The sequence below is a fragment of the Melanotaenia boesemani genome, chromosome 10, assembly GCF_017639745.1.
Source record: "Melanotaenia boesemani isolate fMelBoe1 chromosome 10, fMelBoe1.pri, whole genome shotgun sequence".
NCBI classification, from domain to species: Eukaryota; Metazoa; Chordata; class Actinopteri; order Atheriniformes; family Melanotaeniidae; genus Melanotaenia; species Melanotaenia boesemani.
Window position 1 is genome coordinate 33,576,924 of NC_055691.1, and position 25,161 is coordinate 33,602,084.

Below are 25,161 nucleotides of genomic sequence, written 5' to 3' on the forward strand. Positions count from 1 at the left end.
TGAGTTCCCCACGAAGAAGACAAAGGCGTCACTTCCGGGTTTCAAAAAAATAACAGCGCATCTGAAGAGCTCAGACTTTGAGAACAGTTCTACAGGTATGTAAATTTTGGTTTTGTGCGTTAAAGTCCCCAGGATATGCGTGCCAATGCTTTTTTGTTTGCACCTTTTATGTACTGTTTTTTTTATAGTTTGTTTAGCTAAATTCGTATTAGCTTTTCAACAATGAAAACAGATTTCCTTCGGAAGAACAATCAAACTGCTCTCTCGTTTTCTCAGTTTCTTCCTCTTAAATGATTAATACAGCGTCATTGTCATGAGTGCCAGTGAGTGTGGGTGGACTGTGGGCTAAGTGTGTGTTAAAAAGAAAACAGACAAACATGTAGTGTGGTTGTGGACATTTTTTAGACGTCCCGCTCCCCCTGCCGCCCAAGCCATACCAACGGTCACATGAAAACCAAATCACCCCTAAAAACGTTTCTTTTAATGTTTCCTCAAATTTGACCCTCAAAGGTGCATCAATTTATAATTTGCACCATCTAAAAAACCAGTGTAGACACTCCTGCCCCCTTAGTGTTCTATACCTGTTACTATTATAGAGAAAAGTTGGAAGTTTTTAAAGAACTACATAAACTAAATAATCTCCTCTGTCATGTATTCTGTTGCATTGATTCCACACTAAATAATTATTTAATAACATTAGGCTTTGCATTTGACTAAATGAACTGATTTATTTTTATGTCCAACATCTCTTAATTAGGTTTTTATTGTGAATAATGGAAGATTATAATGCATAATGCCGTATAAAACTAATAATAGACACATGTATATTTGAGAGGCAAAGATAAGAAAGAAGAGTTTAACGATCCATGATGATCCATTATGATGGACAGCTTGGTCCGTGTTAATATTCTTGCATAGATGGAAACTGCTGTCTAAATTTACACACATTTATTTGTTTTTGTGCTTTTTTTTACACAGTTGGCTCGGGAAAAGATGTGAATTTCTATAAGGATTTTTTTCCGTTCTAAACACAAATAAAAATTTATTTTCTTGTGTCTATACATAACAAGAAGTCTGTTGTCTTCTATAGTTGTTTTTAGGGTTATGTGCTGGGATGGGATCTCCAACAAAACATGCAACACCACACAGGTAAGAAAATTTAGTTAACACAGGAAATTTATTTGTTTTTTCTCTGTCTGCAAGAATAATGTGCTCTCTGTTGCTTTAACAAACAATGTCTCAGATGTGTTGTCTTTAAATGTAATTTCCTTTGTCCCCTGTTATTACATTCTTTGGACAACCTGAAGAGACTTAGACTTAGACTTAACTTTATTAATCCCGTGGGATAACTCCCTCAGGAAATTCAAAATTCCAGCAGCACAATAGAATAAGCAGGTAAATAAGCACACAGGTACGAAAGAGCAAAATAAGTAAAAAAAAAAAGTAAACACAGATAAATAAGATAAAATAAAGATAAATAAGACAAAAGAGCTAGAAATGGCTTGTATAGAATATCAGTTGAAATTATTACACTACAGATGAAGATGAGGTTATTGCACCAGGGAGAGTGTCCATCTCTGTGTGTGAATCCTTTGAAGCCTGACCTAAACTTAATATGTCTAAACTTTATTGCAGACTACAGCACATGTCCACAGAGTTAAATGTTCATATCATAACTCTTAAGGATAAGAGTCTGAAGAGTCAGCAGAGACTGTTCATTACCTAGATGTGCATATTGTCATCTTAATCATGAAGTTTTTTTTCTTCTTCTTTCTTATCCTAAAGAACAATCACACGTACCCCAGGCAAGGAGCCCGACTCCCCACTTCCTCCCATCCAGGAGCGTCTGGCATACCTGCGTCCTTCCAGGGAGCTGCTGGAGTTCTACAGACAGAAGATCGCTCAGTATGATAGTGAGCATGAGGAGCTCCTGAAGATGTTGGAGAAGTATAAATGCATCTCAGAGGACCAGGTGAGAGTTTGGTGTTATTGTATGCTAGTGAGTTTAAGCTGTGTGGTAGTTTCTTTAACAGATCCTTGTTGTGCATGCCCTTTCAGCATAAGCTGCAGTGGGAGGTACGACAGCGAGAAGGAGAGATCGCAGAGCTTCAGAACGCTCTGAGTGACATGCAGGTTTACCTTTTCCAAGAGAGAGAGCAGTCTCTGCGGCTTTATGCTGAAAATGACAGACTGAAAATCAGGTAGGTGCACTGGACCATAATTATACTTTCATACTCCTTGTTGTGAGATTCACTTCTGTTTTTATTTGTTTATTTTTGATCTGATGATTCAAATGGCTGCACTGAAAACCTTTAAAGGTTGTTCATACTAGTGGGCTGATTTTTTTGTCTGACTTACTGCTATTGGACTTTCTGTATTTTATTTCCACTTATTATTCTGATCATTTAAAGCATTAAGAAATAAACCTGCTCTCAACACATCAAAGGGCTTCTTTTTTCTTTGTTTTTCAGCAAAGAGAGTCTTAGATATCTATCTGAAACCATTCCTTATGCTACTTATGTGTGCTTTCAAGTGCCAGCCACACTGGGCTGCAGCTTAACCCATGAAACGCAGTGGGAACGGGTGTCCACAAACCTTCATGAAAATGTGTCTTTGCTTGACCGAGTCAGCAACTGTGTGCCAATGAATCATCAGCCATCAAACTTTATCTGGTGTTCTGCCTTTTGTACAGCAGAGCATAAGATCAGAAATGTAAAACAAAGTTTCCCTCAATACTCTGTTGTACATTATTCTTATTTTTGCCCTTATTTTTTGCTCTTCAAGCAGTTCTGAGTAGTTACCTTCCCTTTGGTAAGTGGCAAAGTGGTCGTTCGAGTTTCTTTCGTGGCTAATAGTGAAGGGCTTAAATGGGCAGTTTTACTGTTTTTATTTGTTTTGTTTAGTATTTCTTCTGAATGTGTTCATTTCCACTGCTTATTGAGCATAAAAATATCTAACAATGTAGTAACTATTTTGCAGGGAGTTGGAGGACAGGAAGAAAATCCAACATCTTCTTGGTCTCATTGGTCCTGATGCGGGAGAGATAACTTATTTTCACAGGGAACCTCCTCACAAGGTGCTTTCTCACGTCATCATGGGCTTTTCCTACAACAGATATTTATATATTTATATATATATATATATATATATATATATATATATATATATATATATATATATATATATATATATATATATAACTGTATTATTATTGAACTTTATTTGCTATCTTTTATCATTTTGTTGAATTATTTATAATTTATCTTGGGGATTGATAAAGTCTATTTAAGAGTTGAAGTTTTCTTAATATTATACTTTAATTCCACACTTTGACAAATTATGTGTAAAATAATAGTAGCACTAGCTATTAAATTGTGATTTTCAACATTGTTTTTAAAAGTAAAGTAAGTTAGTAAATGAAAATATTGTAAGTAGCAGTATATACTTCCAATCTAAAACATACTAAGTGCAGGTTTATTTATTTATTCTTGTCCTTTATTTATACATTAAGAAGACTTTGACTTTATTCACATTTAAATTTTCTCTGTGGTGTTAATAGAAATGGGTTAAATATGCTTTAAAGACATGATTTCTGGGATTTCAGGTCACCGTCACACAGAGACGCCCAGAGTCCTTATTTGAGGAAAATCTCAGTCTCAGGCCAACAAAGTTAAAACCAGCAGCGACTGTGAAAGGTTGGAAAACAACATTTGTGTTCAACTAAAACTTTATTAATAAATAACGATGATTCCACTTTGCTGTTTGAACAGAGAGCAGCAGGAGAACCAAATCAGCTGCTGGATTAAGCAGAGAGAGCTTGGAGCAATACAAGAACGATAACCAGACTCTGTTGCTACAGGTACGTTTCTTTTTTCAGATAATCGTCTAAAAACAAAAAGTAATGTAAAGACGTATGATGATACAAAAGCCATAAACATAGGTGCTACCTTGTTGTACAGACAATCATGCACACCATCAGTATATAATAATAACAACAACAATAATACAACAATAACAAGATATGCCTCATCATTTCTTTTCTTCTTTTGGTAGGTGAAATGTCTGTGGCTAATTCATCATCAGTTTCCCGTTGATACTTTCACAAATTTGTCCATATTTTCCTAGCAGTGCAAAAACTTTTATAATAAATATTAGCTAATAAAAAAAGTTTTATATAGCCTAGCTATGTCTTATGTAAAAGAGTTTCTACAGCAAGAAACAAAGTCATCCTCAACCGGGCCGTGATCGGGGTTTTTATTAAGAAGAGATAAATATAACCGTGATGGCTCTGACACTCACTGGTATATAAGACGAATAAAAGCACTGAAATGACACATCCCTGAGGGGAGCAGGTAGAAGATAACTTATGTCTGATAAAACACCATTCCCGCTTACTTTCTGGGATCTGTTTGGTTAGAAAAATCCGAGAGCCAAGATAAAAGACCAGGAGCAATGTTACAGTTGGATACAGTTAATGCAGAGCAAAGTCCATAAAAAGCAAGCATGCAGTTTTTAAAACTATCCAAATGACCCTGACTTTATGAGGTTGGGATCCTACAGCCTACCTACCTGCCCTAACTGGAGTTGGTTTAATTTCTCCAGTGTTTCATTCAAGATCTCATCCCTGACTACTTCTCAAGTGTTTTCATGACCAGAGAAATAAGCACTACAGACTTTGTTGCTGTGACTGTAGGCACAGTTACAGAATCCTTCCATCTTTCGTGTTTCCAGGTGGAGGCGCTGCAGACTCAGATGGAGGAACAGACCCGTTTGGCCAAAGAGCAGGCAGAGGCTCTACTGGAGGATCGAAGGATTAAAACAGAAGAGGCTCAGGCACAGCGGCAAAAAGACCAGGAGCGCATCACCTCTCTGACTGACAAGTGAGTCTTTTTATGATGTCGGTTCACCTCCAGCTCATCGTGTGAAACACTTTCAGCATTTCTATTCTGTTTGTAAAACATGGGTCTGAATTCAGTCACATTATGAAAGTGAGACTACACTGGCTGGCTTTTCAGGAGCTGACGTACCCCTGTTGTCTTGTCAGGCTCCAGCGGACTCAGAACTTGCTGCTTGAGAGCACCAAAGATTTCTTACAGCTAAAGTTTGACACTCGGACCAACGAGAAGAGCTGGATGGTTGAAAAGGATCGGCTGCTGAGGGAGCTGGACTCCTGCCACAACCGCCTGAGAAAGGCCGGGTCTGCCAGCGCTGAGCAGGGGAGAACGTGGCAGCCCAGCACCAGCACAACCCTTCCCCACCCCAGGCCCCTGCCACAGTTAGAGCAACCACACAAGGAAGAGTTAAAGGTACCATATTTATGTCACTTATAGCCCAATTATACTCAATTATTTATGATTCGGTTTTACTGAGCAGTATAGTTGCTGCAGCATTTATGGTTTTTCTTTTTTCTTTAAATTGTTTTATCAGGCAGTGCAGGAGGATCTGAAGCAAGCTCATTGTCTGGCTGAGATGTTCAGAGAGCAGTGTATTACCCTGGAGACAGAACTGTCCCAGATCAGGGAGGAAGGAGATGTTGGCAGGGAAATATTCAAGGTTTCTCTTATTTACAGTTTTCTCATGTGACATCCACATGCACAACTTTTGATTGATGAATACGAATTTTTAGATTTTTTTTTCTTAATGATACTTATTTCTATTATATGTACAGGAGCGTTCAGACAAAATGGCCAAACGTCTTCAGCTGATGACTCAGCGTTATGAGGCTTTAGAAAAGAGGAGGGCTATGGAGGTGGAGGGCTTCAAGACAGACCTGAAACACCTCAGACAGAAACTCAAAGATGTAGAAAAACAGCTCCTCAAGGTAAGAAGACGGATAAGTCTCACTTGGTGCAGTGGTGAAATAACTAGTCTCTTGATTTGAATTAGAAATTAAAAATTAATTAAACCTATTTACTTTGTGTTTGTATTCACTAAGATACTCTTTATTCTTTAGGTCACTTTGAATATTGGGCCCAACCAGGACTTGGCCATTCTGCACGAGGTCCGTCAGACCAACACCAGGACGAAAAAGGTTCAGGGAGAACTGATGGCACTGAAGGCTAAAATCTATGGACTAGAAAATGAGCTGAGATTTAGTTGAAGAAAGTACTTGAACGCACCGTGTATTGTTTTCTATGTTTTTTGCGTTTGTTAGTGACATGTAAACTGAATGTTATTGATATTTTTTACTTCAAACCAATAAAGGTTTTCTGCTTAAATTACTTTAAATCAGCAGATGGACTTTTGTTTTTATTATATCAGTCAAGGGATCTCATGGGTTATGGGGTGGTTTCACCCCCACGGATCTGGCTTGTCCCACTGGATGCTCAGTCGAACTGGTTTAGAAGCCAGGTCAAGATGCCCGAGCTGTTTTTATGAGGTGGTGGGACACCGTCCTGCTGGGGAGGGCTGCTGCCTTTTTCCAAGGGAACTTGGGTTCTTCTGCAGTAATGTGAAGTCACCCATTTTCAGTGGATTTTGTTGTGTCTAATCTTTGTATATGTCATTATTATGCAATATATATATTATAAATCTTAAATGTCTACTTGGTTTTTCAAAACATAATGGTAGCTGGGACTAAATAATTAAACTTTAACTATAAATATTTTTCACTGATCATATATATGCAAAATGCATAAATTATTTCATTGTGTTCTTGGAACATGAGTTATATTAATTTGGCTCATTCTGAAAACTATGGCAAACTAATGTCTCACTTTATTTTCTGCCTAAAAATGTTAAATATATACCATGACTGCAGTAAACATTTTTCTATTTATCGTAGCATAAAGTGAAATGAAAAAAACTGCATATAAGAAATCCCGAACTAGAAAATGAAATACATATATGCAATTTGCATAATTTCAAGTATTTTGATCAGAAAAAAATGACAGCATATTACTTTTTGTTTTGTTAAATTTCTAAAATGTTTAAAATCATAAAAAAAATGAAATTCCTAAAAATCATCACTTTTCTCTTTGAAGTTTTACAGTTTATTATTATTTACTTTTTTGTGACGCCTTTTCCTCCAGAACTTAAAATTTAGCCAAAATGTCTTGAAAGCAGTTTCAATTCCACAGAAGTGAAACGCGCGCATGTTTCCGGTGAGTAAGATGTGACGTCAACTAGATGCGCTCCAGTTGCTACTGTGCGCATGCGCCCGGACTGTCATTAGCTCGTGTGGTTAGTACCTGCAGTTGAATGGAGGCTACTACACAACCAGGAGAGTTAAGCATTGAGTCTCACGGAGATATGTTTAGCGATTTTCTCAGCTGTCGTTTTTGCTAAGTCTCCAGTTATATTATTAGCTTAAAGCTAGCGCCGCAGTGTCTGTTGCCGTTTACTCGCCGGGCGTTTTCCATACAAGTGCCTGAAAACATGCAGAGATTAAGGGCTTTTAAAAGTTGTTGGCAACTGCTGAAATCGAGCTGTGAAGGAGCAGCAAAACAAGCAAACAACTTGTCTTCCAACTCAAGAAATTATTGTAATGTAAGTTAGTGCTTTGTTAACATATAATAACAGGAAGTGTTAGTAGTAGTGATTTACCTCCGTGTTTGACCTTTTCAGTATTAAATGGGAATTAACTATTAGCAGGTCAGAAAAACACAATGCTAACATTAATCACTGAACAGCTATGATTACCACATTTATGTCCTTTGTATTTACTATCTTCACTGAGTAATCTACTCCAATAAAACTATTTATTGTGCACTTTTTATGAGCAGCTGTGAGAACAAAGTCTCATGAGTTCAGCACCACTAGAATGATGAGATCGCAGAGACAGCTCAGATGGTTCAATGGCAACAAGTTAATGAACAACCTCACCCTGGCATTTCTACTCTATGGCCCAGGTCCCTCCTGGTGGTCCCAGTTCCTTTGGGCTACTCTTTGATATTGATGGTGTGCTGGTCCGAGGCAGGACACCGATCCCCGCAGCCAAGCAATGCTTCAGGAACCTGGTGGACCGCAATGGGAAGTACAAGGTACCAGTTGTGTTTGTCACCAATGCCGGAAACTGCATGAGGCAGACCAAAGCTGAACATCTGTCGCATCTGTTAGAGGTGGAGGTAAGCTAAAACCACTTTCTAATCACTATCAGCCTGCTTTGTCTTGTGTTTGTTTCCTTTGTAATCAGTCATTTGCTCTGCTTATCTCAGGTGTCCCCAGACCAGGTGGTGCTGTCCCACAGTCCTTTACGAATGTTTACCCAGTTTCACAAAATGTGTATGCTGGTCTCAGGACAGGGTCCTGTCGAGGAAGTCGCTCACAAGTATCCTGTCTTAACTGACGAACATTGGTTTCTAAACTCATTTTGGATGTTGACCTAAGCTGAGTGCACACGTTCTGTTTATTCAGCGTGTTTTTGTTCATGCTCCACTTTGTTATCAGTATTCAGTCTTTGCTTTTGCTGCTTAAAAGGGTTTCACAGATTTTTTTCTTTAACCCATCAAACGCCAGTCTGGGCTTTGAGAATATCGTTACCATAGATATGCTCAGAGATGCATACCCTGTCCTAGATGTTGTGGATCACAACAGAAGGCCTAAAGACAGTGTAAGTAGAATAACTAAACCAGTCTGTGTTTGTAGGGATGAATTAGGCGTTGTTCTTATTGTGAACAATGTGTTACAGATTCCACCCACTAAAGGTTTACGTCCAATAGATGGTAGGTTTCACAAACAGCCAACACACATAAATATATATAATTCTTTACTATGTATAGTGTATTATGTAGCTATTTTTATATTTAATCTCTTTTATATTATTCTACAGCTGTTATTTTATTTGGAGAGCCAATCAGATGGGAAACCAATCTCCAGCTTATTGTTGATGTTCTTCTAACCAGCGGAAATCCAGGCAAAACCTGGAACTCATCACAATACCCTCACATCCCTGTCCTGGCCTGTAACATGGACCTGCTGTGGATGGCAGAGGCGAAGAATCCGAGGTACGTATGTTCATAATGCTCTGATACATCATTTAGCAGTATAGGTGCTCATACTTTAAATATTTTATGTGTTGCAGATTTGGCCACGGTATGTTCCTGGTGTGCTTAGAGAGTTTGTACAAGAAGGTCACGGGTTATGAGCTGAAGTACGAGGCACTGATTGGAAAACCAAGTGTGGTGACTTATAATTATGCTGAGCTGCTGGTCAAACAGCAGGCTGAGAAACTTGGATGGACCACACCTGTTAAGAGGCTGTATGCCATAGGGTGAGTTGCTGTCTGGATTTAACACTTTCAAAGCATCTTGTTTGTTTTTTTGCTGGTTTCAAAAGTTGTTTTGGATGTGTTTTTACAGTGATAACCCCATGGCCGACATTTACGGTGCCAACCTCTACAATCGCTACCTCCAGGCAGCTAAACACACCAAGCCTCAAAGGCAGGCTAAAAGCAGCATAGGAGTAGATCCCATTGCAGAAGCCATTGATGACACCCCTAAAATGACATCTGCAGAATTTGGTGGAGCAACAGGCGGGTATGGATCACAGACGGACCTGCCTGAGGGGTGCAGCTCCATCCTGGTGTGCACAGGAGTGTACAGCCGAGACCAGGAGGAGCTGCCCTTGGACCCAGCGCAAACAGTCACCGAACAACGCATCTTTCATGGTCACAGGGACTTCCGTTTTGACCCCAACCTCACGCAGCCCTCCTTCGTGGTGCAGGATGTAAAGGAGGCGGTGGAGATGGTGTTCGAGCAGGAAGGCTGGCCTCTAGAGTAGGATGAGTTTCACAAACTCTGGCTTCACCTCACAGCTACGTAGTCTAAATTTAACTGATAACAGTGAAGGTTTCGAGTGTTTTTCTCTTTTTTTATGTCCTCAATTATTACAGAAACAACATGTTGCTGTTACTGTGGGATGGATTAGAATCACCTACAAAAAAGCATTAATGTGCAGTTTTAATACTAAAGATATGACGGTTATGTGCAGGCTAGTCTGCCAGAGGTTTAACATGTATATTTTTTCAAGAATAACATTTTTTTTATGTAACTAAAGTGCACGTGGTTAAGGACTCAGTGTGAAGAGTCTGCATTTTTAGACACCACAGCAAATCTCTAGTCCTTTTGCAGCATACATGAATTATTAAATACATTTGTAGTTACACAGGTACACATGATGCTGCATTCATATTCATAAGATGTTTAACTGTAGCACATTTACACCTGTGAACAGTGTTCATGTTCACACAGAGCTCTAAACAAGGCTCAAACGCTGCTCTGTGACAAAAGCAGTTATTATTCAGGGGATAGTAGATTTTATTTTATGCATGATGATCTGTCATCTTACCTTGAAAATGCCTTCTGAGGGAGTTTAGTAGTTTTTACTGCTGTTATATTCCTGCTTGCTTTGTTTTTAAGCCAGCATAACTACTAATGTTCAAGAGATTAAACTACCTGCCTAGTTCTTATACAGTGCAATCTATTTGTGAAATAGACTAAATTACATTTTAAGAGTCTCCAGAGAAAAAAATTAAGTTCTATTTTTCTATCAAGTGGTAAAAATAGAGTTTTTCTGTGTTTATGTATCTGACTTAAAGACAGATGCAGCAGTTTTCTTTGATAGCTCATCTTACTTGTAACTGTGGAGCTCTGGGAATGTACTGTAAAAGCCACCAAGTAGGAAAGAACAATTAAAAAAGATGGAAAAACACAAATTCCAGTGAAGTCTTTGCTGTTTTGGTACATCACATGTTATCACTTAACCCTTGAGGAATATTACAGAATGCATTTAATAGTTTAAAACTGTTTTAAAAATCCGTCCTTCTGTTTAAATACTGACAATAAAACAAGTATAAACCTTTTTTTTTCTCACCCACAATACAACATTCATTTTTTGTCCTTAAAAAGACTTTTATTCCTGGTGGAATAACCCATCACATGCAGGTAAGGTTAAGATTGTGATGAATACTTGCCTGCTGTGGCCCGTTCTGCACCAACACTTTCATCATAGTATTAAGATTTTGTATAATGTGTTTTTACTTGTGTTGCTGGAGAGATAACTTTTATTTTGGGACTGAAGTCGTCATGTCCCTCACTTGTTGCTACAGTTAGCTGGTGTTTGTGAGAACTGCATTTAAAGTTAAATGTTGCTTTTCTTTGATTTGTAGTAAGTGCACAACATGTTTGATTTGAAAATACTCGCTCAAGTTAAACCTCACAAGCAAGAGGTACATAATACACGTACTTCATGTCAGCGTATCAACACCAGTGTGTGGGGAGTACTGTAATGTATTGTACAACTCCTAAATATCTTAAATATTTTTTAATGCATGAATACAATTTATCATCATGTATTCATTGTAATACTTCTGTTCCTCAGACTTCCCAAATGGCTTCATTTCACAAATGAACATTTCTTACGTTAAAAAATGGAGCTTCCCATTCTATCTGACCCGTGTCTACCATCACTGTCCAGGGTGGTGAACCTCCAGCCTTCCTGCCTCCTGTGGTGGACACCCTCCTGACAGAAAATGTCTTTAAGGTTTATGCCACGCCTGATTAAGTAGGTGACACAGAATTTAGAGGATCAGTGAAAACTGTATGAGTGTGATCAGCTTTTATATTATGAATGCATTTTTTCTTTTCGTTTCGAGAGCTGCAACAAACACTTCTGAGGGTTTAAGTACTCTGAGGTAAGCTGGAAGGCAGACTTATTTGCATGTGAGCTTCACCATATTAGAAATGTTTGAAACAATATGTGATATTCTCAGTATTGAAAATGAAAAATATCTTTCTCCACAGACAACATGGTTCCTCAGGTCACCTGGTGACAACATATAGCCACTAGGTGGTGCTCTAACTGAGTGAGAACTAATTTACAGCTACTTCCTGTTTCATGGAGCATGATTGACCTTGTACGGAAAGCCATTGGAATAATGACATTGTGTAAATTGAAGCATCATATCAATCATGATCAGATGAAAGGAACATGTTTGATTGACTTGTAAAGATATTAGAGTGAAAGTAAAGAAACTTCCTGTTGGTAGTGGGCGAGGCTGGAGATGAACGTGTCCAGGAGGGCACCTGTCAAACCGGTGACATTTGGTAGACACAGATCTGAAGACATCCTGCAAGATGGTGAAACATCAACATTAAGCAGCTGCCACAGCCGCACCCTTTAACAAAAAGTTTTCAACAGGTTTTAATCAGAAGAGATACTCATCATGACCAAGTTTCAAAGTGATATGATAAAATGTGTAGGTGTTTGTTCAAATGTAAGGCACAAAATCACACATTAATTAAAAATGGCCGACTTCCTGTTAGTTTTGAAAAATGGCTCCAAGAGATTTTTTTTTTTTTTCCATTTGACTTGTTACCAAATTTCATAAAGATTTGTAAGGTTGAGTTTCAGGACTCAGGCATCGTTGATGAGTCCATTTTTTTCTTCATACATGACTTTTTGTGCATGTTCCCACCAAAAGTGTGAGTCATTGGTGGTCAGAACTGGAAAAGCAAAGAAGAAGAAATGCTAGCATTTCATTATGCCTTCACACCGCCTTTGGTGTTCAGGCGTAAATACTGTATTTATCCCCTGAGAGAAACTGTAGTTGAATTGTGGAGAGATCTGAGAGGCCTCGTCTGTGATGGCCATGCTGTTGCGCGCCACCAGCTCACGGGCCATGAGGATGAAGGCAGCCTCCACGTTCTGTGCCTCCTTAGCAGAAGTTTCTAGAGCAGCCAGAACACTATTGTTTTCCGCCAGAGTGCATGCATCCTCGAATAGCACTTGTCTCTGAGCATGGAGGTCCGACTTATTACCTGTAGGGGAGATCAAAGTAGAATGGAAAGTGGTGAAACAGAAGGGATAACAGACATCTGCAAAAAGGTTTTGCAGCAGAGCTGTTTTAAATAACCATTGTGTGACACTTTCTTAATAAAGTTTTTCATCTGACACCCTGGAAAAAAATTCCTTTCTCCAATTAACACTTTTTGCTTATTTTATGTTACAAGAAAGGTATTAAATTAGTACATCTGAAAAAGCAGAACTTTTATCTGAAGGGAAACCGCTGATTATGGAGTTAGAAGGGTTATCATCATTATTTAACCCCAACTGATGCAATGAGCAGCTTCTTATTTCTTAAACAACCACATGGAAAGACACATCCTATGGTCATGGAAAAGATATTAGTCTGTTTAAGAAATGAGTTGTAAATTATGCTCATTGGGGCTGCTGTAGCTCATCTTCCAACCGGAAGGCAAGACACTTAAACCCCATGTTGCCTACGGATGTACCTATCAGGGCGCGAATGTGTGTGAATGGGATATGTAGTGTAAAGTGCTTTGAGGGGTCAAAGTGACTGGAAAAGAGTTATAGTTCAACTCTACTTGATTTACATCAGGTAGAGAAAACAAAAACGACAAACTGGGTTATTAAAAAAGGGAAGGATAGTGGGGAACCATCGTCTTCCAGGAAGAAAAATGACCAGAAAAACATCCTGAATGGTGGTGATCACTTAAATGTTGGATTAAATCAAATGGAAGAAAAACAGCAGTAGAACTCAGGACTATGTTTAATAGTGAGAGGAAGAACATTTCCACATAAACAATGTGAAGGAACTTAAGGGACTGAACAGCTGTGTAGCCATAAGAAAAGCACTAATCAGTGAGGCTAACTGGAGAAAAAGGCTTCAGGTTTCTAGGGAGCATAAAGACTGGACTCTGGAGCCATGGAAGAAGGTCATGTGGTCTGATGAGTCCAGATTTATCCTGTTCCAGAGTGATGGAGTATCAGAGTAAGAAGAGACTAAGATGAAGTGATGCAGCCATCATGCTTACTGTACAAGCCTGTGGGGACAGTCTATGATCTGAGGTTGCTGCAGTTGGTCAGGTCCAGGTTCAGGTCTAGGTTCAGCAACATTATACGTCCAAAGAATATGATCAGCTGCTACCTGAATATACTGAATGAGCAGGTTATTCCATCTGCTCCAATGGCACGGGCATATTCCAAGATGACAGGATTTATGGGGCTCTAATTGTTAAAGAGTGGTTCAGTGGACAGGAGATCATTTTCACACAGGGATGGTCCAGAACTGAACTGTGAAGAAGGCTTTGCGCAGTGGTTGGACTCTCCATTATTAATACAAAACTAGGTGAAAAATTAATGCAACACTGGATGGAAATAAATCTCGTGACATTACAGAAGCTTATTGAAACAATGCCAGAGGGAAGCTGCTGGAATTAAGGCAAATTAGTGTGAGTTTCCTTTGTTTTGTTTTTTTTGCCAGGCAGTGTGTTTTTTGGCACAACTGTATTAAAAGGTGCCGATCTTCCATCACAACAGGTTTAACCCACAAGGCCACAAAGACTTAATCCTTTAAAACTTAAATGAGCAAAATAGCTGAAATTTATCAATTTAAACACAACAATGGGTCATACAAGCAATTTCACTTCATGTTCAGTTTTCAAGTGTAATTAAGTTTGCTGCTCATGTCATTCTCACTCAACATGCTGCAAAGATGAATGAATAATACATGGAAAACCAGGCCACGTTTATCTATCCTAAAATTTCTTTCAAAAAAGGATGATTAAAAAGCACATTTGCTCAGTGCAAATGCTCTCACCTTTATTTATCTGTCTCTCTTCAAGAACACAAAGCTGTAATATACACTTTACTTTTCATTTGCTTTTACAGTGACGTCAGCCCACTGCAGTTAGATGTTTTGGGGTTTATAGACAAACACAAAAGATCCAGCCTGCTTTCATTCAACATACCGATGAGTATAAGCACCACACTGGCAGCTCCATACTGCTCCACCTCCCTGATCCAGTGGGGAACAGATTCAAATGTGCTGCGTCGGCTGATGTCGTAGGCCACCATCGCTCCGTGGGCACTGCGGTAGTAGCTCTGAGTTATGGTTCGGAAACGCTCTTGTCCAGCAGTGTCCCACACCTGCAGCTGCACAGCACATAACACAAATATGGGTTAACTGATTACAAAATGTGGGTTATAAGATGCATGTATGCATGTAAACTAACACACCTATAAAGCTAACACACAAGTATCATTAAAACAAGGCAAACACTCCTCTGGAAAGAAAAGACTGATTAGCTGATACAAGTAAAGACATTATTTCATGTAAAACACATCCAACAAATTCTCCACGGAGAAAAAAAAACTGTTTTATGACATCCATGTGTAAACGTGTCAGTACAACCAGCTGTGATCGACCTATACTCACTCATTGTAAATGAAACTAAATGTAAATGAGTGTTAGAAATGAGTCAGCCTACCTTCACCTTTTTGCCGTCAATATTCAGAGTGCGAACGGTGAAGTCGACCCCGATGGTGTTTTGCTGCTTCTCAATGAAAATGCCAGTCTTGAAACTCTGCACCATGCAGGTTTTCCCAACATTTGAATCCCCAACCAGGATGATTTTAAAAAGAAAGTCGAAAGAGTCCTCAATCTCCAGCTCTGCAGACTGCATGGTGGAAATAAAAATGAACAGAGGTTGAAAGAAAAAGCTCAACAACACCTCTGCACCTCCATGCAACTGAACTGGTTCCTTCTAAGTTGTGTCAATAATAACTGTGACTATTTACAGACACGACAGTCACGACCTTGTGAGAGAAATAGGAAAAGCAAGTTTGCATGAGCCGTAACAAAACAAGGAGTGTGGTCCTGGGTCCATGTTTCCTATTCCGATTGGAAAAGATAGAAAACAACTAAACATTTCACTGTCAAATCCAGTTCAACAGCTTGTTTCTCATCATTTCAACCCCATTTAAGGGCTCTAATGGGGAAACATGAGAGAATAATAATGAATTTATCTTAATAATCCCATCCTTTCTAAAAAATATAATCAGAATCCAGAAGCGGTTTCTTCATGATGAATATCTCTACAATCAGCCGCGTTCTTCATGTCTACACTCAAGTCTGAACTTCTGCCCTTTAGACCAGCACTGTGCCCACTACACCTCTCTTCCAGTTACTTAGATTCTGGTGTAGTTACAGACACACCTACCTGTCTTGGCAGGTGTGATCTCCCAGCCCACCTGCACCACTGCATCTTGGGATATTGGTTTCGTATTCCGTCTTTATAACAGGATCCAGTACCTGGAAGAGGCAGACATAAAAGTCAATGACCTGAAACGTAATTTACTATAAGAGGCCCAGTGTTTCGTTGTATGATTAACTTGTTTAACCTTTCCATACTGCCAGACATCAGATAAACACAAAGAGCTGAAAACTTGGGGGCAAACTGAATTGAAAAAGCATGGATTACAGATATGCAAAAGCCACTGTGCCAACAGCTTAAACCATCCCATCTTAAGCCATTTACTAGACAACTATCAACTAACACATTCCACAGCATGTGATATTGACAGGGGTTAACTGTGGGGGGAAAGTCCAACCAAAACACAGCAGAATAAAAAACATTATCTAAACATGGTTATTTGAGCATAGAGTAACTGAAAGGATTTACCTCCGGCTTCACAGTGAGATGCTAACAGAGAATGAGCATACTGGTCTGAATCAGTTCCTCTCTCTCCACCCCCACACTCGTTTCTGTCGTCATCTCAGCCCACAGAAGAACAAGACACAGCTGGGCACAGAACAATATGTGAGTGTGAGGGGCACTTGAGCAAACCGGGTCTGTGACCACCAGCCACGTTCTTTCTGTTGTGTGGCCACTGCCTTGTTAAAAGCAGTTCCTTGTAGTTTTTTTTGACCACTCGATGGTGAAAATAGACGAGAGTTGAAAAACAACTTTGATTGCAAATTTTTTTTATCCAAATACAAAACTGATTCAAATTTACAGCATAATGGAAACGCGTTTTCCAGGTTTTAACACAGCCAGCATTTAAAGTTGACATCATTGTGGTATGAAAGCAAGCTCAAGTATCAGAAATAAAATGTAAACATCTCTTGAAGATATCTTTCAGGCATATCTTGTTACAAACTAATTTGTTCTAATGCGTTACAAAATGTACAGTGGAGCATCTTCACCACTACAAAAATCATTCAGTGACTCAGCAGAATCTCAGCTCAGGAGCTGATTAGATATTGATGAGTCACAGTGGAATCATTGTCTCTAAGCTACAGGATCACTGCCGTAGACATGGAGCTGCTCTGTCATCTCCTCTGGAGCAAATGTGCTGCGGTCACGGTGTTTCTCGACCTAAATGAAGAACAGGAACTTGTCTGGCTTTTTCTCTGTTTCTGAGGCTTCTTGGTTTGGTTTGGGGATGTTTCGGGAGGTGGGATGTGAATAGGTTTCCAGGGGATTGGATTGTAGAAACTGGGTGCTGGGTACGCTTTGTCGTAGGGACCTGGAGAAAAAAAAAACAACCATTACGATGGTGACAAACAAATATCAAACGCAGTGTTAGTTTTATTTTTACTCTTAATGAAAAACTCAGTGTGCAGGTTTGGTGAAGTGATATGGTGTCAGCTAATAATTCTCTGATGACTTTACTTGTGGGGTAGCAAGGTGATCTGGAGCTAGTTCTGCTTTTTTCATTGGCTTTCACCAGCCACTCCTTAAACTTCACTTCTGCCCTCCTGCGGCGCTCCTTTTCCAGATCCTCCTTCAGGGCCGCTTCCTCCTGTCAGATTTTAAAAAACATTTTTATAATCTGTTTTTCTAAATGCTTTGGAAATTTAAAAAAGAGACTATAAGAGTCACTTTACTTTCTCCGTCTTTTCCCTTTCCATTTTTTCTTCGTTCTTCTTCTGCAGCCAGTCTCGATACTTGTGCTGAGCTTTCTGTTTAATCTCCCTCTGCTTCTCTTGCTGCCTCTGCATCTCCTCCTCCTCCTTCCTTAGTTTTACAACTTGTTGTTGCCTTTCCTTTGATTACAAGGAAGAAAAGAAGGAAAACGAGTCACTGTTGCACAATATTAAAAATGTATTTAAACCAATATTTCTTTCTTTATTTCTTTACCTGTTCTCTTTTAATTTGAAGCCATTCTTGAATCTTCTCTCCCATGACAACCTTTTTCTTCTCTCGCTCCCTTTCCTGCTGTTCTTTCTTTTCTCTGAGTAAGCGTTCCTAAGTAATTGGACAAAGAAAATTATTGTCTATTAATCAAAAGGGATACACCAATTAAAAATGCAACAAAAAGAGTAATAATTTCTTACCTCTTCTGCTTTCTTTTCCAGTTTCAGACGATCCTCTTTGGCTTTGTTCAACAGCCACATTTGCCATGCACTAAGAGAAGGGGAGTCTGCAGGTTGCATGGCTGGACTGGACATCTTCCCCAAAGGCGTTTTAGGTAGCTCGCACCTATAAAATATACACATTGAGGCAATGCCCCATACCAAAAATCAAAAAGTATGTTTTAAAAACCCACCCGTACCTGACAGGTGATTTGCAGGGCCGTGAGTCGTCACTCTGCCTCGATAAAGTCCGCTGAGCTGGAAGCTCCAGCTCCTCTTCATCACTATCAAAACTGTCATGGTAAATGGGAGAAAGTAGAGAAAAAGTGTCTTCGTCGTCAGATACAACATCGTCATCTAGACCCTTGGATGTGGTTTTCCCCTGGCTCTTTATGGGAGTCGAGCTGAAGCCCTTGGACGCAGAGGCAGGGCAGTTGGGCATCCTCTCTTCAGACATTGCTGGTCGATTGTCTAAGACGGAACACACACAAGGAGTAAGATAAAAGTTTTATCAACAATGTTTGTTCAGGTGATTCTTGCGCGATCGGTGTTATAGAAATGTGTCAAAAAATGTCCAAATTTTCGGTTCTCAACGTGGACGAAGATAGTTTTTGCAGTCAGCCGTATAACGCTGACACTAGCTAGTTAGCTAACTTTAGCATTAGCATGCCTATGTTTTACGTGCTATACATTACTTTAGATGCTAAAAGTTTGTTGTATGCGCTACGCGAAACTTTAAAGAGAACTGCGAATGTGTTTTTGATTAATACTCTTTACCTTTGTGAGACAGGAAAGTTTAGCCCTTGTGCTTGTCTTCCTTTCTAGTGTTCAGTTTAACGGAAAGAGCTGGAACTGATTTAACAACAACTTTTTTTCCCATGATACACCACGCCCCCAAGCGCTTACAGACGCTCTTTCTGTAACCATGGTGACGCATAGTAAATGTTAAATTTCTTTTATAATCTCTTACAATTTCTTATAATTGAAGATTGTATATTCACAAAATATGTAGGTAGGCAAATTATAATTACTCTGTTAATGATCATTATATTACATCTCAATTATATGATGAATACCAGTTTATACTAGTTTAGATAGATAGATAGATAGATAGATAGATAGATAGATAGATAGATAGATAGATAGATAGATAGTTGAATTTAACCTACATATGCACTCTGTCTCACTCCCACTTAACACCACCTGTCTAATTGCCATCAGGTGGAGGCAATCCAAAATGAGCTTGTATATTGAGGGGCAGCTTTAACAGCAAGGTGAGACATGTTGAGAGTGTTTGCAATGACCCACACAGCCCAGATTATTTGAGTGTTAGTGCTGAATCTAAGGGAGCCTCTTATTCTCTGCTGCATTTCAATAGTTTTTATTTAGAAGTCAAAATCTACATCTGGTTCTTTTAAGCTGGAATCATGTTTTACTATTGTCTTTAACTTTATTTCTTGCATTTTATCTATTTTATTTTAGCATATTCCTTCTGCTTTTATTTAATTAATTGCATTTCTTTGGTTCTTTCTTTCTTTCTTTATTTCTTATTTAATTTTTTAATGCACTTGTATTGCTTTCTGCACCCTGCTGTAATGATTTATGTAAAGCACTTTGAATTGTCTTGTACATGAAATGTGCTATACAAATAAATTTGCCTTTGCCTTTTATTTTATTGCATTTTAATATTCAAACCACCGTTATTGAAAACAGTTTCTGTGGGGTTCTCGGATGTAGGCTATATATATATATATATATATATATATATATATATATATATATATATATATATATACTTTTTTTGCTGTTAAAGGGTCAACATTAAACAGCCAAGTGACAGTAAATGTGGTGTAATTAACTGATTCAGTGGCTCAGTAGAAACACTTGATATTAGACTCTTCTTGACTTTACTATTTTCCCTTACATCCATAAACCAACCAGTTCTCTAGATTTGAGTAAAGTTTACTCTGTAATTGTCAGTTTATAGATCACTAAGTGCCAAAATCTTTTACTGACTGCTTAAGTATTTCCTACAATGAGATGACAGAATTTCAAGTGCATTAATATCCTAAATGTGAATATTGATTAATTTAACAGTTTTCACTGATGGTTATTTTATTTTACACATTTAATTTAATCATTGTCACAAAATTAATAAAATATATGTTTTAGAAACTATAATGAAGTTTAATAATTAAGTGACTGGATAATCCCAATGTATGAAAAAAAACATGCAACATCAACATAAACTAAACGATTTCTGATCTTAAAGTTAAGTTTGGACACAAACTCCCCTAACAAAAGAGGGCCAAGTGATGCAGGCTGGAGGAGATGTAAATCCTACACATTTCCTGGAAATCTGACTGATCACTTTGTGATAATGGAGCTTTGATGATATATTTTAGTGGATGAAATATTTTATAATTCAGTGAAAAAATCCACAAGGCTCTTTGTTCATAATTCTAAAACCATTTTTGGGATGCTCTCTAAATACCTTCCAGTCTCCTCCCTGATAATGTGTCAGATTCCAGTAAAGTGTCCACAGCTCTGAGTAACACAATGATGCAGGATTATCAGTCACCAGTAACAGCAGAATGCAGGTGGGTGAGTCTGGTCCTACGTGTCTGTAGTCCAACTCCACAGTCACACTAACTTGTGGGATTCCTGGTGCTTGAGTCCCACAAGAGCAGAAGTTCTCTTTCAGAGCTGCCTGGTTCAGTACTGACACCCGACATCAGCCCAGCAGCCACCTCGCTGGCTGGGTGGTGTGTTGGCAGGAAAATTTCAGAGAATGCCAGAAGGTAGAAGCCAAGCGCGACGACTCTCCCAGACCCCTCCTGTGGACCAGAAGCCTCCAAGAAAGTCTCGCAAGAAGCTCCAAGTTATTGTCTGTGTACTGCTTGTCGAGCTGTGTGAAAGGTTCACTTTCTTTGGGATTGTATGTAACATGATTCTTTTCTGCACGGTTAAGCTGGGCTATGACAACTACTTGGCAGCAACAGTCAACCTGTGCTTCATAGGAGCCAGCACCCTGACCCCTGTTCTGGTTGGGTGGTTTGCAGAAACCTGCATAGGACGGACGAAGGTGCTCTATTTGTGCGCTCTTCTTCATTTCTTTGGTAAGGGACAGTCTGTTTCATTATGGTTGACAGTGCAATGCAAGAAAACTGTGAAAATGAGTGTATTATTTTTAATATTTTTGCCATGTACATGCTAATTTCTGTTAATTTTTTAGCCAGTATACAACCATCTTGCTGCTGTTAGATACCTCCATGACCTACTTCTGTACATTTGCTCTACTTTAGGCACAGCCATGCTGCCTGTGGTGGCATTCCCTTTTGAAGATTTCTATATCAACACTCATCACATGACTCACCAGCTGGAACCTCGAGAGCAGCAGATCTTATTCTACACGGGTCTCCTGGCTGCTGCCTTGGGCATCGGCGGTATCCGGGCCATCCTCTGTCCCATGGGGGCCTACAGCCTGCAGGGCTACAACCAACATCAGCTCCTGTCCTTCTTCAACTGGTGAGAGTTGCTTCTATCTGGACAAGCTATTCGCTGTATTAGCCAATTAGCAGACTTCAGGGAAGCCAATTAAAATGCTTTAAGTAGATAACATCTTAAAGAAGTTTCACAACCATTTACGTTTTTTAAAATTAATCATAACCTCGGTGTATTAGGAGATTTTAAAGCTAACAGATGCATAATGTGTTTTTATTACAGATATCATGGAAATAAAATGAGTTCATTAATAATTTATTATGGATGAAAATGTGATCAATGTTATGTAGTAACTTTGGGCAAAAAGGGGGAAACAGTTACTGTATAACAAGAATGTAACTTGGAAGTTTCATCTTCTGCTGTTTCATATTAACTTTGCCTCACCAAGTTTCTTCAAATTTAACTTATTAGCTTGTAAAAATATCTCTACAAAATAGACAAAAAAATGATATAGGAACAAAAATGTAAGTAGTTCTTGCAGAGCTGGAAAGTTAATTCTAGTAACTGAAGTACTTCGATGACTTTAACATTTGTTTCATTGCATTTAGGTTCTACTGGTTGGTGAATCTGAATTCTACTGTGGTGTTTCTGGGCATTGCTTACATCCAGCAGTCTGTGGCCCAAAACCTGGGCTTCCTTATTCCCTTCACCTCTGTGCTGCTGGCTCTCATCGCCATACATATGATGCGCAACAAACTGACCTACAACCCCAAGAAAGGTAGCATTTAAAAGATAAAACATTCAAGAACTCAAACCAAAAAAAAAAGATATCACACTTCTTCTTCTTCTTGTGATTCCTTTTAGGTGGATCATTACTGACTACGCTGGGAGTTTTCGTGAACTCTTTAAAGATGTGCTGCCTCCACTATCGCCACCTGAGCGGAGATGTGGTGTCTTGGTTGGATCGGGCGAAAGAAAACAACGGTGGTCGGTACAGCGAAACACATGTAGAGAACGTCAAAGTCCTGATTAAGCTCTTTCCTCTTTATGGGCTGCAGCTGCTGTACAGAGCCTGCATCACACAGGCAAGTCACTGAGGTACTTCATGACAAACCAAAACAGAGGATAAAAATTTTTGTTTCTTATGCAGAGAAGTTACAGATGTGTTTGCCACAGATTCCCTCGGGTTACTACATACAGACGATGAACTCCAACCTTCACCTGAACGACCTCCTGCTGCCCATCGGTGCCATGAATGTCATCAGTATCCTACCTCTGCTGCTCCTGGCCCCACTGATTGAGTTGGTGACCACCTGCTTCCTTTCCAGGGAGAAAACTCCTCTGGCACCTGCAAAAGTCATAAGTAACATCTGTCACTCAAGCACACTCCCACTAATCCACACATAACTTTTAACACCTTCACCTAAATGTCCCTATGTCTCTTTCACTCCCTCCTTCCTCCTGAAATCACAACCCTCATTCTGCAGCTCTTTCTCTCATCACCCCGCCCTGTCCGTCCTCCCCTTCCAGCTTTGGGCCATGCGTGTGCCAGTCTGTCTGTCCTGGTGGCAGGTTTGTCAGAGCTGCAGAGGAAGCTGTACCCCCTGGTGGAGCAGACTTTATCTGGGAAGGTTCTGCATGTGTCATCCATGCCGTGTTTCCAGCTGGCGCCTCAGTACATCCTACTTGGTGTGGCTGAGGCTCTTGTCACCCCTGCATGTTAGTGGATGGTTGTCTTGGTGATATTTCACTAAAGATTGCTAATTTATTTAATTAAAATATTGAACAAATGCATGAGAAACAATTGTAGACTTCCTTCTATTATTATTCTTCTGCCATCTTTTCCTCTGGCAGGTTCTCTCATATCCTTCCAGCTGACCCCGAGCCACATCAGAGGGATCTCCCTGCACTTCCTCACTCTGTCCTACGGAGGGGGCTGTTTTCTAGGCGCCTTCATCATACAGCTGGCATACTTTTCCTCTGGAGGTTATATTAAATGCAGATACTGTTTTGCATGCTTTTCATTCTTTTCCAAATAATGGTGATGCTGAACTTTTTTTATACTGACACTTTATGACAGGTAATTTCTATCCAAACACACTGCATGACGGGAACCTGGAGAGATTCTTCTTCCTTCTGGCCTCACTGATGGCCATAAACACGCTGGTGTTTTGGAGAGCATCATACAGGTATAATATCAGCTCTAAGTACATGATTAGAAAATAGAATAAAAGCTGCTATTAGTAAACCCCTCATATAGTCTAATATATTGTCACCTTCCTAAAGTAATGGTCTAAGTAATTGTTTTACAAAAATAATTTCTTTGCTTAAATATATATATAAATATAAATAATATATAATAACCCTTTGTGGGCTTGAGTAAATATTCTCTAACTGTGTTTATAGTTATAAACACAGTTTATAAAACTAATCTTTGTTTATAGTTTTTGCCAGTGGATCTTTTGGAGAATCATATCCTAACTTAAGTCAGATGTTCTGTGCATGCTGGGAAAAAGCTCTAAGTGTGTTTACGTGTCATTGTCCAGGTATATAGACCTGAGCGTGCAGGGTAAAGCCCTGACCATCAGCACTCTGACTGAGAAGCTGCTGCATTACAAAGCTACTCTGCGCTTCTACGACACCGTAGATCACCTCTCCATCGACTCTGTTTCATGATCGCCGTTCTCCTGTCAGCAGTGCTGGCGCTGCAAATGTCAAAAATAGGGAAGGTGATTTGTTTTGGGATGAACTGTACAAATCTATGAAATGTGTATTTTTTGTGGCTTTTATAGAAATTGAGCACACATGTGTGTGTGTGTGTGTGTGTGTGTATATATATATATATATATATATATATGTTTCAGATACTTAATGTCAAAGTTAAACTTCATTGTGGTTTTGATCATACAAGCCCTGTATGTATACATATAATTCAACAAGTGTGTTGTGGAAATGTCATTGTAAATAAACTAAATTAACATTACAGTGTATTGGTGGAAGCCTTAATGAAGAAATCAAGTTCAGAACATAAAAATACAAATTAAACTGAATAAAACTAAACAAATATAGTAATAAAAGCAAATAAGCATCTTTATCAAGTAACATTAGAAATAATATTGAAATACTATAGTTACAGTTTACTTTAGTTTTGCCATTTTAGTCCTGATATTTGTTCACAAATGAAACAAGTTCAATTACATGTGTAATTCATAGTTTCCAGATGCATTTCATAGTTTTACTAACATGGCAAATAGCATAATAATAATAATAATAATAATAAAAATAATAATTCAGCTCTGTATTTGATGCATATCTAGATGTACCAGAGAGCAGTGGGCTGCCATGTTGTGGTGCCCGGGGAGTATATGGGGGGGGCCCACAGTGGTTCATCTTTGTTGGTACACTGGGGACTCAAACCCAGGTTCAGACCCAAGCCCACCTCTGTAACTGCTAGACTACCAATCCCCTGAACTGTGCTAAAACCTCTGTAATTATATTCTGCTTCTCTTTGTCAGAGTTGGCCTTTACAGAGAAAATATTCACATATTGTGTTATGGCTTGATGGAGGTTTAGAGCTACAGCTGAATCCCTCCAAAAGGACATTCATATTCATCCTG

The 25,161-nt window shown here is 39.1% G+C and overlaps 5 protein-coding genes across 9 annotated transcripts; 3 read left to right on the top strand and 2 right to left on the bottom strand.

Annotated features, from left to right (window-relative positions):
• Positions 1–18: 18 nt before the first annotated feature.
• ccdc77 (coiled-coil domain containing 77) lies at positions 19–6,228 on the top strand. The gene is made up of 12 exons (XM_041998168.1): positions 19–95; positions 1,091–1,149; positions 1,786–1,972; positions 2,059–2,201; positions 2,980–3,076; positions 3,605–3,695; positions 3,771–3,859; positions 4,732–4,880; positions 5,045–5,306; positions 5,428–5,553; positions 5,669–5,821; positions 5,954–6,228. The coding sequence occupies exons 2-12, from the start codon at positions 1,115–1,117 to the stop codon at positions 6,098–6,100; spliced, it is 1,479 nt and encodes a 492-aa protein (XP_041854102.1). The 5' UTR covers positions 19–95; positions 1,091–1,114; the 3' UTR covers positions 6,101–6,228.
• An 817-nt stretch (positions 6,229–7,045) lies between these two features.
• hdhd5 (haloacid dehalogenase like hydrolase domain containing 5) lies at positions 7,046–10,801 on the top strand. Its single transcript, XM_041997003.1, has 8 exons — positions 7,046–7,488; positions 7,851–8,066; positions 8,157–8,269; positions 8,458–8,551; positions 8,630–8,663; positions 8,771–8,945; positions 9,023–9,211; positions 9,300–10,801. The coding sequence occupies exons 1-8, from the start codon at positions 7,378–7,380 to the stop codon at positions 9,718–9,720; spliced, it is 1,353 nt and encodes a 450-aa protein (XP_041852937.1). The 5' UTR covers positions 7,046–7,377; the 3' UTR covers positions 9,721–10,801.
• A 1,462-nt stretch (positions 10,802–12,263) lies between these two features.
• Positions 12,264–16,613, bottom strand: LOC121647495 (ras-related protein Rab-19-like). The gene is made up of 5 exons (XM_041997005.1): positions 16,425–16,613; positions 15,963–16,054; positions 15,231–15,419; positions 14,712–14,895; positions 12,264–12,758 (listed from the first exon to the last, which is right to left on the bottom strand). The coding sequence occupies exons 2-5, from the start codon at positions 16,005–16,007 to the stop codon at positions 12,469–12,471; spliced, it is 708 nt and encodes a 235-aa protein (XP_041852939.1). The 5' UTR covers positions 16,008–16,054; positions 16,425–16,613; the 3' UTR covers positions 12,264–12,468.
• Positions 16,614–16,709: 96 nt separating this feature from the next.
• Positions 16,710–18,557, bottom strand: LOC121647494 (coiled-coil domain-containing protein 34-like). The gene is made up of 6 exons (XM_041997004.1): positions 18,301–18,557; positions 18,083–18,227; positions 17,886–17,993; positions 17,633–17,791; positions 17,418–17,547; positions 16,710–17,271 (listed from the first exon to the last, which is right to left on the bottom strand). Exons 1-6 carry the CDS (start codon positions 18,555–18,557, stop codon positions 17,075–17,077), a joined length of 996 nt encoding a protein of 331 aa, XP_041852938.1. The 3' UTR covers positions 16,710–17,074.
• On the top strand, positions 18,515–24,321 carry slc15a5 (solute carrier family 15 member 5). 5 transcript variants are annotated; one of them, XM_041997001.1, is made up of 10 exons: positions 18,515–18,594; positions 21,163–21,219; positions 21,406–21,628; positions 22,153–22,322; positions 22,409–22,629; positions 22,721–22,907; positions 23,075–23,263; positions 23,399–23,530; positions 23,625–23,733; positions 24,091–24,320. In XM_041997001.1, exons 3-10 carry the CDS (start codon positions 21,414–21,416, stop codon positions 24,218–24,220), a joined length of 1,353 nt encoding a protein of 450 aa, XP_041852935.1. In that variant the 5' UTR covers positions 18,515–18,594; positions 21,163–21,219; positions 21,406–21,413; the 3' UTR covers positions 24,221–24,320. The 5 variants fall into 5 exon arrangements, with proteins under 5 accessions (XP_041852935.1, XP_041852932.1, XP_041852933.1 ...); XM_041996998.1 differs by lacking the exon at positions 18,515–18,594 and adding an exon at positions 19,027–19,112 and having other exon boundaries at positions 21,097–21,219; XM_041996999.1 differs by lacking the exon at positions 18,515–18,594 and adding an exon at positions 19,027–19,112 and having other exon boundaries at positions 21,121–21,219.
• The last annotated feature ends 840 nt before the right edge of the window (positions 24,322–25,161 follow it).

Excerpts from the sequence above, each read along its gene's own strand:
- ccdc77 (XM_041998168.1), top strand. The coding sequence starts at position 1,115 with ATGGGATCTCCAACAAAACATGCAACACCACACAG. Across the intron at positions 3,077-3,604 it reads ACAGGGAACCTCCTCACAAG|GTCACCGTCACACAGAGACG; the intron begins GTGCTTTCTCAC and ends CTGGGATTTCAG. Across the intron at positions 3,696-3,770 it reads ACCAGCAGCGACTGTGAAAG|AGAGCAGCAGGAGAACCAAA; the intron begins GTTGGAAAACAA and ends CTGTTTGAACAG.
- slc15a5 (XM_041996997.1), top strand. The coding sequence starts at position 20,892 with ATGCCAGAAGGTAGAAGCCAAGCGCGACGACTCTCCCAGACCCCTCCT. Across the intron at positions 21,629-22,152 it reads CTCCTGTCCTTCTTCAACTG|GTTCTACTGGTTGGTGAATC; the intron begins GTGAGAGTTGCT and ends CATTGCATTTAG. Across the intron at positions 23,531-23,624 it reads GGCATACTTTTCCTCTGGAG|GTAATTTCTATCCAAACACA; the intron begins GTTATATTAAAT and ends ACTTTATGACAG.
- hdhd5 (XM_041997003.1), top strand. The coding sequence starts at position 7,378 with ATGCAGAGATTAAGGGCTTTTAAAAGTTGTTGGCAACTGCTGAAATCG. Across the intron at positions 8,067-8,156 it reads CGCATCTGTTAGAGGTGGAG|GTGTCCCCAGACCAGGTGGT; the intron begins GTAAGCTAAAAC and ends TGCTTATCTCAG. Across the intron at positions 9,212-9,299 it reads AAGAGGCTGTATGCCATAGG|TGATAACCCCATGGCCGACA; the intron begins GTGAGTTGCTGT and ends GTGTTTTTACAG.
- LOC121647494 (XM_041997004.1), bottom strand. The coding sequence starts at position 18,557 with ATGTCTGAAGAGAGGATGCCCAACTGCCCTGCCTCTGCGTCCAAGGGC. Across the intron at positions 17,792-17,885 it reads TTCAAATTAAAAGAGAACAG|GAAAGGCAACAACAAGTTGT; the intron begins GTAAAGAAATAA and ends TTGTAATCAAAG. Across the intron at positions 17,272-17,417 it reads ATCACCTTGCTACCCCACAA|GTCCCTACGACAAAGCGTAC; the intron begins GTAAAGTCATCA and ends TTTTTTCTCCAG.
- LOC121647495 (XM_041997005.1), bottom strand. The coding sequence starts at position 16,007 with ATGCAGTGGTGCAGGTGGGCTGGGAGATCACACCTGCCAAGACAG. Across the intron at positions 15,420-15,962 it reads GATCACACCTGCCAAGACAG|TCTGCAGAGCTGGAGATTGA; the intron begins GTAGGTGTGTCT and ends TCCACCATGCAG. Across the intron at positions 14,896-15,230 it reads TTGACGGCAAAAAGGTGAAG|CTGCAGGTGTGGGACACTGC; the intron begins GTAGGCTGACTC and ends TGTGCTGTGCAG.